At 46.9% G+C, this 18415-nt stretch overlaps 1 protein-coding gene across 4 annotated transcripts in view; it reads right to left on the reverse strand.

Moving 5' to 3' along the window:
* Positions 1-223: 223 nt before the first annotated feature.
* METTL16 (methyltransferase 16, RNA N6-adenosine) overlaps positions 224-18415 on the reverse strand; it is a 91133-nt gene continuing 72941 nt past the window's right edge. For all 4 annotated transcript variants that reach the window (XM_028835872.2, XM_028835871.2, XM_028835870.2 and 1 more), the window contains 2 exons: positions 4994-5167; positions 224-4867 (listed from right to left, as the gene is read on the reverse strand). In XM_028835872.2, the coding sequence (XP_028691705.1) occupies positions 4244-4867; positions 4994-5167 (798 nt within the window). In that variant the 3' untranslated portion in view covers positions 224-4243. The remainder of the gene's footprint in view (positions 4868-4993; positions 5168-18415) is intronic.

Raw genomic sequence — 18415 nt, forward strand, 5'->3', positions numbered from 1 at the left:
TAAGGCTTTTGGAAAGTTACTGTTTTAAGATCGCTCAGCCTTTCCCCTCTAGTATCTTAACTAGATATCAAGAAAAACTTGATCCAAAGGACTGGCCCAACCTGGATATATTCTAGAGTAGAAGGACAGCCGGAAAGAATAGAAAAAATAGTCAGCTGGGACCATGAAAAAAACATTAAAGGGTCAAAAGGGATTATACCAGGTAAAGAGACCATGGCTAGTGTTTTTTGCCTCTTTCTACTTTTATTTTTCAAATTTTATTTCTGTGAAAATGTATCTGTTTACAGAAAAATACAAATCTGGGTAGCAACTGGGTGTTTCAAGAAAACACCATGGACACAATTGTCTCCATTCCCACGGGGAAGTGAAGGCGTTTGATAAAAGGGCCAAGGGTGCCCTCGTGTGGCCACGGAGGGAAATGCCGCGGCTGCAGCAGAAAGGAGGGGCTCGGGGAGCTGGTCATGAAGTCATCGGCTCCCTTCTTTCAAAAGGCCTTGGATTCCCCACAGGCTTTTCCGTCTTTTCCACTCCTTGCAGTTTTGTTATTCCTGTCAGAACTTAGAAGTTCGAGTGCTCACATGGTAAGCTTCGACTGCCATCGAGAGGAAGGGCTTTATGTTTTATAAAAACTATATACTAATCTACACGAAGCTTCGGATGAGTTGAAAGGCCACTGCAGAGCCGCGGCCCTGCCAGGACACGCAGCAGAGGTCTGGAGTGGGGACTGTGCGGCCAGGATGTGTGGGGAAGGAACCAAGCTGACGGAGGCAAAGCAGATTCCGAAGAACAAAAGCAGCTTTAGTTTGCCTGGAAAACAGGCTCAGCTTCTGTCAGCTTCTGTCTCCACTTCCGTTATCAAGAGACCAGAAGCCGATTCTAGGGACCAGAAGAGAATTTAGGGTCACACCACAGAGATTTAATTTCATGCCAACCCAACAACATGAATGTGACCTCCGGACATGTAAGGAGAGTAACACTCAAGATGATGACGTATGAGTCAATAACCTATTTCTTCAAAGAAAACCTTTGCCACCTGTACCAGAGGTATATGCAATGACGCAACCCACAATTATAAAGCACATGCACGACCAAAACAATGTTTAGGTGTCCTTTCAAAAATATGTTCAATGTTCTCTCACTAGGTAGTCTAAGAAAATCTTCTCAGGGAAGGAAATGGAGACATCCAAATGCACAGAAGGCACTCAGCTCCAGACTGTGAAAGCCGGCCTGCTCATGGATTTTTTTTTTTTTTTTTTTTTTTTTTTGAGACCGTCTCACTCAGGTTCTTTTTTTTTTTGAGACAGAGTCTCACTCTGTCGCCCAGGCTGGAGTGCAGTGGCATGATCTCGGCTCACTGCAACCTCCACCTCCCAGGTTCAAACGATTCTCCTGCCTCAGCCTACCGAGTAGCTAGGATTACAGGTGCGTGCTATCACGCCTGGCTAATTTTTGTATTTTGAGTAGAGGTGGGGTTTTGCCATGTTGGCCAGGCTGGTCTCGAACTCCTGACCTCATGCGATGCGCTCACCTCAGCCTCACAGTGCTGGGATTACAGGCGTGGGCCACTGTCACAGATTTTTTAAAACTCTAAGATCATTAGCTTAACATCTATAAAATCTCCTCCATGACATGAAGCCTTAAACCTAGGGACAGAAACACACTGAGACACAGAAACACCGTCTGTGCTTCAGTACACGGAGCATTCTCTGGAAATCCCTAAGACAGACTTAAAGGCCAGTGCCGTGCCTGAAAGACGTTTTGAACAGGCAAGGAGTGTAAGTCAATACACTCCTGTTGTAACATGGAAAAATACTCGTAAGATGTTAAATGAAAAAAAGACCAGAATATAAAACTGAATATGCAGCATGAGCACAACCAAAGTTAAACCCACACACTCACACACCCCATCTATAGAGCGACTGGAAAGAAACACGCCAATACCAATAGTGGTTATGTTACAGAAGGTTGGGACTAGCGGTGATTTTGTTGTTTTGACTTTCATTTCTCCAAATCTTTGATGAGCATGTGCCACTCTTTTATAATGAAACAAGCAAACAATAAGTTCTTACTACTTACTGAGTGAATAGTTGCTACTTAACCAATTATCCTAAAATTATACCAAGGAAACTAGGTTTGGGTCCAGCAAAGGATTCAAATGTGATATTCACTCGAGGTAAGGATAGTGGGATGCTGTGGGCTAGCACAGCAGAAAATTACTAGACCAGGGGAATCCACGGTCCTGAATTGAATCTTGGCTCTGTGTGACCCTGGGTATTGGATTTTGCAGCCTGACACATGAATGCTTGAACTAGAATAATGATTCTTAACCCTTAGTGGGTTACTGACCCCTCTGTCTATGTCTGAGGGTTCTGGGAACCCTCTCTCCAGGAAAAAGGAAACACACACACACACACACACACACACACACGCTCACAGAACTTTTAGAAGTAACTCTAGGAGGCATATGGACTCTCTGGAGGTCCACGGACCAAGTTAAGAACACTGGTCAGAGGCTGGGTGTGGTGGCTCACGGCTGTGATCCCAGCACTCTGGGAGGCCGAGGTGGGTGAATCACCTGAGGTCATGAGTTCGAGACTAGCCTGGCCAACATAGTGAAATCCCATCTCTACTAAAAACACAAAATTAGCGGGGCATGGCGGCACGTGCCTATAATTCCAGCTACTCAGGAGGCTGAGGCAGGATAATCGCTTGAACCTGGGATGCAGAGGTTGCAGTGAGCTGAGATCGCGCCACTGCATTCCAGCCTGGACGACAAGAGTGAAACTCCCTCTCAAAACAATCAAAAAGCCACTGGTCAGTATGCTGTCTTCTCTAGCTCCAGCTCCACAGCCAAACGAAAGCACAGTAGTTCCACTTCCTGTGTCTCTGCTAAGGGCCTGATCTAGCAGATGCCAAGATATGCCAAGGTCACCAGCTTCCTGTCCTAACCAACAGCCACCTCTCAGAAGGCTGGCTTAACTACTCAGCCCCAGTCTTCTTAGCAGATGGCAAGGAGCCCTGGCGAAGATTTTAGTCTAAAGAGAACCCTAGGCTGCTGATGCAACATCGAACTGTTAAGTCAAGCACAGCAAAAGGTCACCCCTTTTCCGGGGGGGCTGCTACCGAACCCTGGTATTCCAACTAGAAACGTGTTTTAAGGACACCCCTTTTCCGGGGGCACTGCTACTGAACCCTGGCATTCCAACTAGAAACGTGTTTTAAGGACACGGTTACTCCAGCCTCAGAACTCTCCAATGTGAGTAGGTAAGTACAGAGGGGATTACAAGTGAAGCCACAAAAAACAGTATTTGATCAGCAACAAAATATCTGAGACTTTCTTAAGCTACCTACGGCATATACTATTTTGTTCCATTTCTCATTTCTGTCATCAGCCGCTCACTCAGCTAACCCCAGGATTCAAATAGGACCACTGGTTTTTAATTTTTGAATATTCTATATTAAAAACAAAACAAGCTCTACTTCAAATGTCCAAACAAAAATCATACAGTGGTAAAACTGCTACAAAATGGTACTTTCAACAGGCTGGAGGTGGGGGTACGGGTGCCTTCTGTGTGCCTCAGTCACACCCGGGGGTTTTGCTTACCTAATTCTGCTTCTGAATAAGAAACATCAAAACAGCCAAGTGTCAGGAATGTGCCATTTACTGGGTACTCCCCCCAGACTCTGCTCCTCCTTCTAGGATTATTAGGGTTTCTCTCCCCGATTCCCCACCACCCACCCATGGCTAGCTCCCTTCGTGGGACTGACGCAAGGTAGGTCCCATCTCGAAGAGTGACCTAGAAGCGGGTACCAGGGCCTCCAACTGGAGGCAGAGAGAGCCACCCCTCCTCAAGAAACACCCTTGGGTGACAGAGCATGACATTCTAGGCAGTGCTGCCCAGCCCAGACTCCACAAACAACCCTTTTGGCCTTGAAGAAGCAGTCCAAAGCTGAGGGGCAGCTTGAGCCAGCTTGCAATCCCTCGGAGTTTACTGAGGGCTTTTTGTTGTTACTGATGACAGCAATTCCTCCTTGTAAACGAGCCACGCTACAACTCCCTGTAACTCAAAATGCAGGAAGGCGGTCGGGGGAGGTGGGTGACAGATTCACTGGTTTTTGTGTTTGAAGACAATTCCACATAATGCTACTAATGGGCCACTGGTAGGATTCCTCTTGCCACCCCACAGGCCACTGCAAAGCAAGTTACTATAAACACTTTTCCAACTGTGCAAGAAGTTTCTAGTTAACTGGCAACAAGCCTGAAAATTTGGTTCCGTATGTAGGTACAAAGCTGGTTCATCAAATCCCTGTTCTGGCCCTCAACCCAATGCATTTCAACTAAGGCATCGTCCACCTCCTTCTTAACATTTATCAGACACTTAAACAGGTACTGTCCAGCCACTCCTGGGAGCCGTTTCCCCCTTTCAGCCACTGGGCTGCTCAATTGCTCAGAAGCCTCTTGGTCCTGGGCTCCGTTGCTAGAGCCTTTACAACTTTCCAGAACCTCCCCCCCTCCCTTTTCCTCACTCCTTTCATCCTCCGTGGGCTCCGGGTTTTCCTCCTGGGACAGGGACTCCTGGCTCGGGCATGGGCCCTCCACAGCGGCAGGCTCGCCTTCCCGCAGAGCAGGCCCACAGGGGGCCCTTTCCCGGGGGCCCCTGGCCAATTCTTGGCTATTGCCAGACTCTTTGGGGGTGGACTTTTTCTCTTCCAAGGCCTGAATGACATCCTCGGGAGCGCGAGGAACTTCTCTCAGCTGTCTCACTCGCTCTCTTTTCTTCCTCCTTAAATGAATCCAGGAGTTTTCTATGGCCGTTAGGAAAAGGCTAACTTCCTCTTTTCCACAGGGAACTCGTTTATGCTGGACCTGTTTGGAGGAAAAACAGAATTTTATGGTAAATCAATTTTCCCCTCTCTCCAAACTCTCGATGAAAGAAAGAAAACAGAGAGAAGGATCGTTATGAGTACTTCGTCAGTATGGTCACCCAGGTACCTTCAAATCCGTGAGAATTTGTTCAATCCATGCTGTGACAGCCACGATGCCTTCCGCCGTCTCAGAGCCCAGGGACGATGCTCTGAGGGACAACTCTTTCATCACGGATGCCAGCACCACAAATGTAATGGGCTTCCTTGGTTTCTCTAATTTTCTCCGCTTACTTGGTGGTGACTGAAGAAAAAGGAAGCATGGAAAAGAGAAGAAAGTGATCCGAATAATTAAACCTCATGCATTGTAATGAACTCAGAGAAAATTTCCACAACTTCTGCTACCAATCACAGAGCACGGAAAACACAAAGGCTTTTGTATGTGTTATTTCCAGCACTTAAACCAACCCTGCAGGGTGCGGTCGTCCCTGCCTATAATCCCCGCACTTTGGGGGCCATGGCAGGATCACGTGAGCCCAGGAGTTTGAGATCAGCCTGGGCAACACAGTAAGACCTCCATCTCTAAAAAAATGTTTAAAACCAGTCAGCCACAATGGTGTACACCTGGAGTCCCAGCTACTCTGAAAGCAGAGAAGGGAGGATCATGTGAGCCCAAGACTTCCAGGCTGCAGTGAGCTCTGACTGTGCTACCACAATCTAGCCCAGGAAATGGGGTGAGACCTTGTCTCTTTAAACAAAAAATTTTTTTAACTTAAAAAATAACCCCACAAGATAGAGTTCTGGCATCTCCCTATTTTACAAAAGGGAAAACTAAGATACAGAAAGGCTATGTCACCACAGCTCAAGGTCACATAGTAACCGCAGTTAGGACTGAACGCTCAACCCAAGTTCTTTCCAGCCGTACCACACTGCCTTTGTTCTGCCTGTCACGACGTAACTCCTCCAACTGCTAAACGTCCTTCATGTATCTGTGGTACCCAAAGCAGACCTGCACAATTATTTCTTCCATGACAACTCAAGGACCCTGGGGGCACTGTGTTCTTTGCTAGAAAGAACTGCACGGCATAAACATCGTCAAGTTGTAGTTTTGCGTTTATATTTGCTGAGGCTTGAGATAAAGCAGCCGGTGAATCACAGCTGTGAGATTACATGCAAGGAAGGATCAGGGCCACTCAGATCACATGGGCAGAGGAGGAGGACTCCTGAATCTTGGCTGACGTCAGGACCAACCCAGCGGCGAGCTAAGCACTGCCGTTTAGCTGGGGAGGGTGACACCAGCGCTGATGAGAAGACTGGATTTGAAAGCTGGTTCCAAGAAAATCATGACTGGCAGCTTCCATTCCATCTCAAGCTGGGAAGGTGAATTATATCCTATCCACTAGAGGGACTCAAGTTCCACTTTAAAAACCAGTGGCACCGGCCGGGTCGTGGTGGTTCATGCTTATAATCCTAGCACTTTAGGAGGCCGAGGCAGGCAGATCAGTTGAGGTCAGGAGTTCAAGACCATCCCGGCCAACATGATGAAACCCCGTCTCTACTAAAAATACAAAAATTAGCTGCGTGTGAGGGCGCGCACCTATAATCCCAGCTACTCAGGAGGCTGAGGCAGAAGAACTGCTTGAACCCGAGAGCCAAAGGTTGCAGTGAGCCGAGATTGCGCTACTGCACTCCAGCCTGGGCAACAAGAGTGAAACTCTGTCTCAAAAAAAAAACAAAAAAACCAGTGGCACCACTGTATTGAAAATTTATTTTTTTATTTATTTTTGAGATGGAGTCTCACTCTGTCACTGGAGTACAGTGGCGCAATCTCAGCTCACTGCAAACTCCGCCTCTGGTTTCAAGTGATTCTCCTGCCTCAGCTTCCCGAGTACCTGGGACTACAGATGCATGTCACCTCGCCCAGCTAATTTTTGTATTTTTGGTAGAGACAGGGTTTCACCATGTTGGCCAGGATGGTCTCGATCTCTTGATCTCGTGATCCACCCACCTCGGCCTCCCAAAGTGCTGGGATTACAGGTGTGAGCCACCGTGTCCAGCCTGAAAATTTCTTTCTTTAAAGTAAAAACTTTAGGCTGGGCGTGGTGGCTCACGCCTATAATCCCAGCACTTTGGGAGGCAGAGGCGGCCAGATGAATTAAGCTCAGTAGTTTGAGACCAGCCTGGGCAACATAAGGAAACCCCATCTCTACATAAAATACAAAAATTAGCTGGAAATGGGGGTCCCAGCTACTCAGCAGGCTGAGGTGGGAGGATTGCTTAAACCTGGGAGGTTGAGGCTGCAGTGAGCCGAGAGCCCACCACTGCATTCTAGTCTGGGCAACATAGGAGACCCTGTGTCAAATTAATAAGTATGTAAACAAATACAAGTAAAAACTTTCTAAATGGCATTTTTAAAAATGACTCTTGGTTGCTGGGTGCAGTGGCTCACACCTGTAATCCCGGCTACTTGGGAGGCTGAGGTAGGAGGATCACCTGAGTCTAGGAGTTCAAAGCTGCAGTGAGCTATGACCACGCAGCTGCACTCAAACCTGGGTGACAGAGTGAGATGAAGAAAGACTCCCGGACGGGTGTGGTGGCTCACACCTGAAATCCCAGCACTTTGGGAGGCCGGGGTGGATGCATCACCTGAGGTCAGGAGTTCGAGACCAGCCTGGCCAGCATGGTGAAACCCTGTCTCTACTAAAAATACAAAAATTAGCCAGGCCTGGTGGCGCACGCCCGTAATCCCAGCTACTCGGGAGCCTGAGGGAGGAGAATCACTTGAACCCGGGAGGTGGAGGTTGCAGTGAGCTGAGATTGCGCCACCGCACTCCAGCCTGGAGGACAGAAGGAGACTGTGTCTCAAAAACAACAACAAAAAGGATAAAAAAGAAAAAACACTAAGTCAGAGTTGAAGATCTTTTTCTGCTAAAAGGAATCTGATGACTGCTACTGATAATTCCTGTTGTACCTGGCAACACTGACAGCACACACACACGCACACACACACACACGATAGGCTCTGATTATTGGGGGAGGTCTTCTAATAAGAACTAATCAGCAGCCTCACAGTGTATACATACACAACAACCCAGCCAGTTTATTCTACTAGGAAACTGTTAAGAAAGGATAAAAAACAAAGTGTGTCTGTGTGTGTGTGTGTGTGTGTGTATGTGTGTGAAGAAACTGCTCTTGAGAAATGAATAGTGGACTCTAAGACCTGTCTGAACCTGAACTTGTTCAATTATGTTTCAGACAAGATGAGACAAATTCATATTGACATTAAGACAGTCATATTGTTATTACTCAATCATCCTGCAAGAGAAACAATTTCGAGTCTACTGAGAGCCGAACGCTTTGCAGTAAGGAGCTTACAATAAGAGTATTAAGCTAGGGACGAAGTGTATGAAGCTGGTGTGCGGGAAGATGATGGGGGTCGAGAATCAGGACTCCCCATTCCCCGTCCCAACATCGAAGGACATGGCCATGGAGAGCTTACTGCAACCTGGTCCTCCTCGCCAGCCCACCCTGCACAGCAAAGGTCATCTACAAGGACGGCTAAAAGGGCAGCACTTCCTGTCTCTTCTCACAGGGGGAGCAATCATGTGCTCACAAATTCTGACCAGTGAAGTGAAGATATTGCTGTTTCTCATTATGCCAAAGCTGGCCTGTGATACTCTCTCCAAAAGTAGGGACGGGCTTCATCACTTCTAGAGATTAAAAGAAGAAAATACATCGTGACCAACTGACAAGAACTCTATCAGGGATCTTTCAGAGTTCGGAGGAAGTCAGAAATCACAAAATCGACACTTATTACCCAGTTATCTTAGGACTAAAATGAAAACTTCCCTGTCTCAAATATGGCTCCTTCACCTGCATCCTGACCCGACTTTCCCAAGTACAATGGTCAGTCAACAAACTTGGGATTTCCGAAGATTTCTTTTTTTTTTTTTTTTTTTTTTGAGACGGAGTCTCGCTCTGTCGCCCAGGCTGGGGTGCAGTGGCCAGATCTCAGCTCACTGCAAGCTCCGCCTCCCGGGTTCCCGCCATTCTCCTGCCTCAGCCTCCTGAGTAGCTGGGACTACAGGCGCCCGCCACCTCGCCCAGCTAGTTTTTTGTACTTTTTAGTAGAGACGGGGTTTCACCGTGTTAGCCAGGATGGTCTCGATCTCCTGACCTCGTGATCCGCCCGTCTCGGCCTCCCAAAGTGCTGGGATTACAGGCTTAAGCCACTGCGCCCGGCCCAAATATTTCTTTTTTAAACATTTTCCTTTTATTTTTTTTTTTTTAAATAGAGAGGGGTCTTGCTATATTGCCCAGGCTGGTCTGGAACTCGTAGGCTCAAGCCCTCCATTTGCCTCAGCCTCCCAAAGTGTTTGGACTCCAGGCCTGAGCTACTGTGCCAGCTGCATTTCGGAAGATTCCTAATGAACTGCTTTACCATGCACACGCACACACATCATCTTAGGACTGTCTTCAATCTGGCTGTGCTCTACTATAGAAACTAGACATTAAGAGACAGACAGGCCGGGCACAGTGGCTCATGCCTGTAATCCCAGCACTTTGGGAGGCCAAAGTGGGCAGATCATGAGGTCAGGAGATTGAGACCATCCTGGCCAACATGGTGATAACCTATCTCTACTAAAAATACAAAAAATTAGCCGGCGAGGTGGCAGCACACGCCTGTAGTCCCAGCTACTCAGGAGGCTGAGGCGGGAGAATGGCGTGAACCTGGGAGGCAGAGCTTGCAGTGAGCGGAGATCGCGCCACTGCACTCCAGCCTTGGCGACAGAGTGAGACTCCATCAAAAAAAAAAAGAGACAATTCATACTCCAGGAGTTCTCAAGCAAGGCTTTTACATGATGAAAGATTAACTTAACTATGGCTCCCAGCAATTGTTCAGTCCCCCTCTCGTTTATCATGAAAATTCCTAGTGGGCAGGGTCACGGTAAAATATAGGATCGAGTTCTAAGAAATTAATAGTTAAATTCAACACCATAGGTCTCTGGTCGTAGGCAATTTTTACATTTTGCCGCAAACACTAGTACGCAGAAGCTGTCAGTTTTCCCCCAAGTGAAATGATCTTATTTTGCTAATATCCTTATAATTGCAAACCACAAATATTTTAAATGAAGAGTGCTACACTCAAACTGTCATAATCTAGTGTAGCAGGCAAGGCATACATAAATAATGCAAGATTTTAAAGTCTACCCCAAAACCAATCATTTACAATGGCTAATCCAGTTTAATGCAAAGAACTAGGTGAATTTACGGCTGATTTTTGATTTGAAGATGCAATGCTGGAATTACAATGTGAGAGAAGCCTGGTGAGGAGTCGTAGGTCCGTAGAGGACACAGGTTTTACATCTTTTGAATTCCAAGTAGTCAAGGAATGATCATCAATAAGGGAGGAACTGCAAGCGTTAAAAACACATTAGATCACAGAAGCCATCGATCAGGCAAAAACGAACAAACCAACCAACAAAAAACCAGTTCTTAAATTTTAAAATATGCTACGTAGCAGGGTGGTCTACAAATTTCTTTTCTTGTCTTTTTTTTTGAGACGGGGTCATGCTCTGGCACCCAGGCTGGAGTGCAGTGGTGCAATTATGGCTCAGGGCAGCCTCAACCTCCTAGGCTCAAGTGATCCTCCCACCTGTCTTCTGAGTAGCTGGGACTACAGGTGTGTGCCACCGTGCCTAACTAATTTTTGTACTTTTTGTAGAGATGGGGATCTGCCATGTTGCCCAGGCTGGTACAAATTTGAGTCTTCACTTTAATTTCTAGATCTCAATGGTGCAATCAGCCAAGAAACTTTCACATGTGGTGTAGTTTGACACAGATCAGTGTAGCATGTTATATCTCTGTTAATTATGGCTAAGGCAAAAAAAAAAAAAAAAAAAAGCCACAGGCTGAATGAAATCCTTCAATTCTCTCTAGTATTTACAGGAAGAGAAGAGCCATTCTACAGAGAGATTTGATGCGCACGAAGCCACAACCTCTTTGTTTTCACAAAGCAGCTTCTAGAAAAATCTCAAGGGGAAAGGGGACAGGGCAGAGAGGAGACCCCAGTGCAGTGGCCTTCTGTTTTTTAAAAAGAGATAGGGCGTTACAATGTTGCCCAGGCTGGCCTTGAACTCCTGTGTGCAGGTGATTGTCTCACTTCAGCCTCCCAAGTGGCTGCAGCTACAGGTGCACATCACCACACCCAGCCCATTTCTTTCATCTTAATCTGACAGGTCGTTGTTCAAAATGTCCTGAAATCATCCCCAGGATTATGTTAAAACAGTAAAAAGTAAAAATAGCAGCCGGGTGCCATGGCTCATGCCTGTAATCCCAGCACTTTGGGAGGCTGAGGCGGGCAAGACTCTGTCTCAAAAAAAAAAAAAAAAAAGTAAAAATAGCAAGGGGAAGAAAACTCACTGCAGAGTGCTACCTGTTTGAGAAGGAGTGATGATAAGTAATAAATACAGGCATGTATTTCCTCGAATTTGAAAAAATGGCCCGGGCGCCGTGGCTCACGCCTGCAATCCCAGCACTTTGGGAGGTCAAGGCAGGCAGATCACTTGAGGTCAGGAGAATTCAAGACCAGCCTGGCTGACATGGTGAAACCCCATCTCTACTAAAAATATGAAACAAACAAACAAGAGCCGGGCATGGAGGCGTGCACCTGTAATCCTAGCTGCTCGGGAGACTGAGGCAGGAGAATTGCTTGAACCCAGGCGGCAGGGCCTGCGGTGAGCCGACATCGTGCCACAGCACTCCAGCCAGGGCAACACAGCAAGACTCTGGCTCAAAAATAAAAATACAAATAAAGGAATGATAAAGTATAAAATTGTTTAAATAGTAACCCATGAGGAAGTAAAGGATTAGGATGAATGAGATAGGAGAAAGAAGTTAAGACTTCTGACCATTCTTTTGAGATTTGATTTTTTTTTCATTTCACAGGTAGATAAATTAGAAATATATTTTATTACAAAACAAAATTAACAACAAAAAAGGCACTTTCTAAAAATCTGAAGTAAAATGAAACAAACGAACCTCTGTCCTGACTCCATGGCAGAAAATTCAGAGTGGAAACATTCCAAATGACTTTGAAATCCACCGTGAGAGTCTCCAAGGACAAAAAAGAAATGTAAAAGTAAAAAAAAAAATAGCTATTTCCAGAAACCACTTTGTTGATGGTAACGTTACTTTCAAGACTCTTGTGGTCTATTGTGCGATGAAATTAACGAGTAATATGTTTGCTGAGGACTGGATTTTTTGGCATGGGATTTTTTTTCTTTTTTTAAGAGATTAGGGTCTTCTGGTTGCCCAGGCTGGCCTCAAACACCTGAACTCAAGTGATCCCCCCGCCTCAGCCTCCCGAGTAGCTGGGATTACAGGTGTGCACCACTGCAGTCACAAGATTTTTTTTTTTTTTTTTTTTTTTTTGAGACGGAGTCTTGCTCTGTCACCCAGGCTGGAGTGCAGTGGCCAGATCTCAGCTCACTGCAAGCTCCTCCTCCCGGGTTCATGCCATTCTCCTGCCTCAGCCTCCCGAGTAGCTGGGACTACAGGCACCCGCCACTTCGCCCGGCTAGTTTTTTGTATTTTTTAGTAGAGACGGGGTTTCACCGTATTAGCCAGGATGGTCTCGATCTCCTGACCTCATGATCCGCCCGTCTCGGCCTCCCAAAGTGCTGGGATTACAGGCTTGAGCCACCGCGCCCGGCCGTCACAAGATTTTTGAATGGGAGATATAGATGGACAATTGATGAAATTAAGTAAAAACCTGCAGATGTGAAACTGAATAAAGTATCAGCAAGTATATGCCGGGCACAGTGGCTCACACCTGCAATCCCAGCACTTTGGGAGGTTGAGGCAGGAGGATCACTTGAGCCCAAGAGTTTGAGACCGAATGGGGCAACATGGCAAAACTCCATCTTTGTTGGCCGGGCGCGGTGGCTCAAGCCTGTAATCCCAGCACTTTGGGAGGCCGAGACGGGCGGATCACGACGTCAGGAGTTCGAGACCATCCTGGCTAACACGGTGAAACCCCGTCTCTACTAAAAAATACAAAAAAAACTAGCCGGGCGAGGTGGTGGGCGCCTGTAGTCCCAGCTACTCGGGAGGCTGAGGCAGGAGAATGGCGTAAAAACCCGGGAGGCGGAGCTTGCAGTGAGCTGAGATCCGGCCACTGCACTCCAGCCTGGGCGACACAGCAAGACTCCGTCTCAAAAAAAAAAAAACAAAAAACAAAAAAAAAAACTCCATCTTTACCACCAACCCCCCCTCCCCGCAAAAAAAAAAAAAAAAATCAGCTGGGTGTGGTGGCAAGGAAGAGAGGGAAGGGGAGGGGAGGGGAGGGGAGGGGAGGGGAGGGGAGGGGAGGAGTGGAAGAAGGAAGAAGGGAGGGAGGGAGTGAAGAAGGAAGGAGAGGGATGGGAAAGGAAGGGCCGGGGAGAGGAGGAAAGGAAAAGAAAGGAAAGGAATCGACAAGAACTCGCAACATATTTTATCTTAAAAATAGTAATTCCTAGCTCTGCTGAAAAAGCCTCTAGAAACAATGACTAACCTGGTACCATCCCTAGTGCCCAGATGAATACCTTTAAATATGACTTCCCAGTAAAATAAACCAGATCTCCTGGGAGAAATGGTTGATTCCAGATCTGAGAGAGGAAAAAATACGAGCCTAGAACAACCTGTGATACCAGAAAGCAAGAAAGCCATCAAAGACTACAGTGGATATGATAAAAAAGACTCACAAGCCAAGCTGAATAAATTCTCCATGGCCAAAGATGGTTAACTGTACCTCAGTAAAGATAGTAAGTGTAATGAATTGAAAATATATTAAAAAATCGTAATCCAGAGGGACACAGTGGCTCACGCCTATAATCTCAGCACTTTGGGAGGCAGAAGCAGGAGGATCACTTGAGCCCAGGAGTTCGAGACCAGCCTGGGCAACATAGTAAGACCTCATCTCTATTTAATAAAAAGAAAAAAAAAAGTAATCCATGAGTTCATAAGACTCTACGAAATAATACCAAACCACCCTCTTTGGTCACTTTTGGAAGATGCTAGGGAACCACCAACTCATTGTTTTTATTTATTTATTTTATTTTATTTATTTTTTGAGACAGAGTTTTGCTCTTGTTGCCCAGGCTGGAGTGCAGTGGCGCGATCTCGGCTCACTACAACCTCTGTCTCCTGGGTTCAAGTGACTTTCCCGCCTCAGCCTCCCAAGTAGCTGGGATTACAGGCATGCACCACCACGCCTAGCTAATTTTGTTTTTTTAGTAGAGACAGAGTTTCTCTATGTTGGTCAGGTTGGTCTCGAATTCCCGACCTCAGGTGATCCACTCGCCTTGGCGTCCCAAAGTGCTGGGATTACAGGCGTGAGCCACTGTGCCCAGCCAACTCATTATTTTTAAAACTGATAAAGCAAAAGAATGAAACTTTTTTTTTTTTTTTTTGGAGATGTAGTCTCACAGGCAGAGTGTAGTGGTACAATCTCAGCTCACTGCAACCTCCGCCTCCTGGGTTCAAGCAATTCTCCTGCCTCACCCTCCCGAGTAGCTGGGACTACACGCATGTACCATCACACCCGGCTAAATCTGTATTTTTAGTAGAGACGGGGTCTCACTATGTTGGCCAGGCTGGTCTCAAACTCCTGACCTCAGGTGATCTACCCGCCTTGGCCTCCCAAAGTGCCGGGATTCCAGGCATGAGCCACTGTGCTCAGCCAAGAATCAAACATTTATCCTGTTTTACTAGATGGACTGTACTTCAAAGTTATTAATAACTAATACGGAGAAGTTTCCTCTGTATGAACGGACAAATAGAATTGGAATGTCATTATTTGCAACTCTAAATGAATTAATGGATCTCGGCAATGATCATGAATGACTGCTCACATCACGAAGACACAATCTAACATTATGCGCTTCCAGGTGGTAATATATACCGTCTACACACACCGCCCACACATACCACCTACACATACATATACCGCCTACACACACCGCCCACACACACCGCCTACACACACCGCCTACACATACCGCCCACACTGCCTACACATACACATACCGCCTACACATACACATACCGCCTACACACACCGCCCACACACACCGCCCACACACACCGCCTACACACACCGCCTACACATACCGCCCACACTGCCTACACATACACATACCGCCTACACACACCGCCCACACACACCGCCCACACCGCCTAAACACACCGCCCACACACACCACCTACACATACACATACCGCCTACACATACCGCCCACACACACCGCCCACACATACACATACCGCCTACACACACCACCTACACATACACATACCGCCTACACATACCGCCCACACACACCGCCTACACATACACATACCGCCTACACATACTGCCTACACACACCGCCTACACATACACACACCGCCCACACACACCGCCTACACATACACATACCGCCTACACATACCGCCTACACATACCGCCTACACATACCACCTACACACACCGCCTACACACACCGCCCACACACACCGCCCACACACACCGCCCACACATACACATACCGCCTACACACACCGCCTACACACACCGCCTACACACACCGCCTACACACACCGCCTACACATACCACCTACACATACCGCCTACACACACCGCCTACACACACCGCCCACACATACACATACCGCCTACACACACCGCCTACACATACCGCCTACACATACCACCTACACATACACATACCGCCTACACACACCGCCTACACATACCGCCTACACACACTGCCCACACACACCGCCTACACACACCGCCCACACACACCGCCTACACATACCACCTACACATACACATACCGCCTACACATACCACCTACACATACCGCCTACACATACCGCCTACACATACCGCCTACACATACCGCCTACACATACCACCTACACATACCGCCTACACATACCGCCTACACATACTGCCTACACACACCGCCCGCACACACCGCCTACACATACACACACCGCCCACACACACCGCCTACACATACCGCCTACACATACCACCTACAAAGTATTCTTGCTCCCCCTCCCACAGGAAAAAAAACAAGAATCAACCCTGTATCTGATCAAGCTTCTTTCCTTTTTTTTTTTTTTTTTTGAGGCAGAGTCTAGCTCTGTTGCCCAGGGTGGAGTGCAGTGGCATGATCTCGGTTCACCGGGTTCAAGTGATTCTCCTGTCTCAGCCTCCTGAGTAGCTGGGATTACAGGCACCCGCCACCATGCCTGGCTAATTTTTTTCTATTTTTAGTGGAGACAGGGTTTCGCCATGTTGGCCAGGCTAGTCTCAAACTCCTAACCTCAGCTGATCCACCTGCCTCAGCCTCCCAAAGTGCTGGGATTACAGGCATGAGCCACCATGCCCAGCGCCCCACTCCTTTTTTTTTTTTTTTTTTTTTTTTTTAAGACAAGGTCTTGCTCTGTCACCCAAGCTGGAGTGCAGTGGTGCAATCACAGCTCACTGCAGACTCAAACTACTGGGCTCAAGCAATCTTCTCATCTCAGCCTCCCAAGTAGATGGGACTACAGGCGCATACCACCACTCCTGGCTATATATATATTTTTTTTTTGTAGAGACAGCGCTGCTGTACCTAAAAATATGCTTCTATCTGTATTTAAAGTTGAATTATCAGCTTTAGACAGTTTCAGTTGCCTTAATTCTGTTCTATTCAGATATATTTTTATATATTTTTTTTAAAAATTGAAATGTACATACAGAAAAGCGTATCTGTTATAAATGTTAAGTCTTATTTACCAGGAACCCAAATTCCCTCTCATGCTCACTCACCGTTACCAACCTCTCTCAGTATCCCGATTTCTATCACCACGGGTTATACCTGTTTGCAGTCTTCAGTATCTGACTTCTTTCATGTAAATTATTAAATTATTATTATTGAGATGGAGTCTTGTTCTTGTCGCCCAGGCTGGGGTGCAGTGGCGCAACCTCGGCTCGCTGCAACCTCTGCCTCCCGGGTTCAAGCAATTCTCCTCCCTCAGCCTCCCGAGTATCTGGGACTACAGGAATGCGTCACCATGCCCAGCTAATTTTTGTATTTTTAGTAGAGACAGGGTTTCACCATGTTGGCCAGGATGGTCTGGAAATCCTGACCTCAGGTGATCCACCTGCCTCTGCCTCCCAAAATGCTAGGATTACAGGCGTGAGCTGCTGCGCCCAGCCTTTTCATGTAAATTATGCGTATGGGATTCATTCATATTGTTGTGAAGGCGGGTTCATTCACTGGAACAGAATTACTGTGTAGTTTCCAGCTTCTGAATATACTACAACTTATTTACCGTTTCTACTAGAGACATTTCAGGTGCTTCTAATTTAGGGCTATTATGAATACTGTTACTGACTTTTTGGAGCCTCCAGTAGATGGAGAGTAATACCATCTACTTCACTCGACTGCTGTCAGGTGGAAATAAAATGAGAATATAATGTATTGAAGTACTCAAATAACAACAAATATTATATCCAGTGCTTCAAATATACTAAATCTACTGGTTCTTGCTCACAATGTTGCTCTTCAATGTAAGTCCTACACCATTCCTTTAAACATTCCACAAACACTGGGAGCACCACCCACCTGCCCACAGCCAGACGCTGGCGACTCCTCCTCCGGAAAGCTGTCCCTGACTAGCCCCAGCCTGAGCCATTTCCTTTTCTCAACTCCTGGCCACTCTTGCTACCACCATCCATGTCAACACTTACTCACATGCAAATCTGCATCAATAGCGCTACGTGTTTTTCTTTCCTATAAAACTGATCATTGTAAAGAACAGAAAACAATGTCTGATTTGTTTATCATCACAATGAAGACCACACTTAAGAAGAAAAGTAACTAAGAAGAGGGTCCTAATAAGCTTTGGCTTTGCTCAAGAGCTCAGGCCCCTGGCCATCACATCCATTTGGTAGCATAATGCACAGCCCGATACAGTACTGGTTTTCAAACTCTTTCTTTCTTTCTTTTATTTTGAAACCAAGTCTCACTCTGTCATCCACGCTGGAGTGCAGTGGCGTGACCTCGGCTCACCGTAACCTCCGCCTTGCAGGTTCAAGCGATTCTCCTGCCTCAGTCTCCCCAGTAGCTGGGATTACAGGCGCGCACCACCACACCCAGCTAACTTTTGTATTTTTAGTAGAGATGGGGTTTCACCATGTTGGCCAGGCTGGACTCAAACTCCTGACCTCAGGTGATCCGCCACCTCAGCCTCCCAAAGTGCTGGGATTATCAGCCACCACAGCCAGCCCAAACCATTTCTTTCTTTTTTTTTTTTTTTTTTTTTGTTTTTTTGAGACGGAGTCTCGCTCTGTTGCCCAGGCTGGAGTGCAGTGGCGCGATCTCGGCTCACTGCAAGCTCCGCCTCCTGGGTTTACGCCATTCTCCTGCCTCAGCCTCCTGAGTAGCTGGGACTACAGGCGCCTGCCACCGCGCCCGGCTAATTTTTTGTATTTTTAGTAGAGACGGGGTTTCACCGTGGTCTCGATCTC

This window comes from Macaca mulatta, chromosome 16 (genome assembly GCF_049350105.2).
Source record: "Macaca mulatta isolate MMU2019108-1 chromosome 16, T2T-MMU8v2.0, whole genome shotgun sequence".
In the NCBI taxonomy this organism is placed as follows: domain Eukaryota; kingdom Metazoa; phylum Chordata; class Mammalia; order Primates; family Cercopithecidae; genus Macaca; species Macaca mulatta.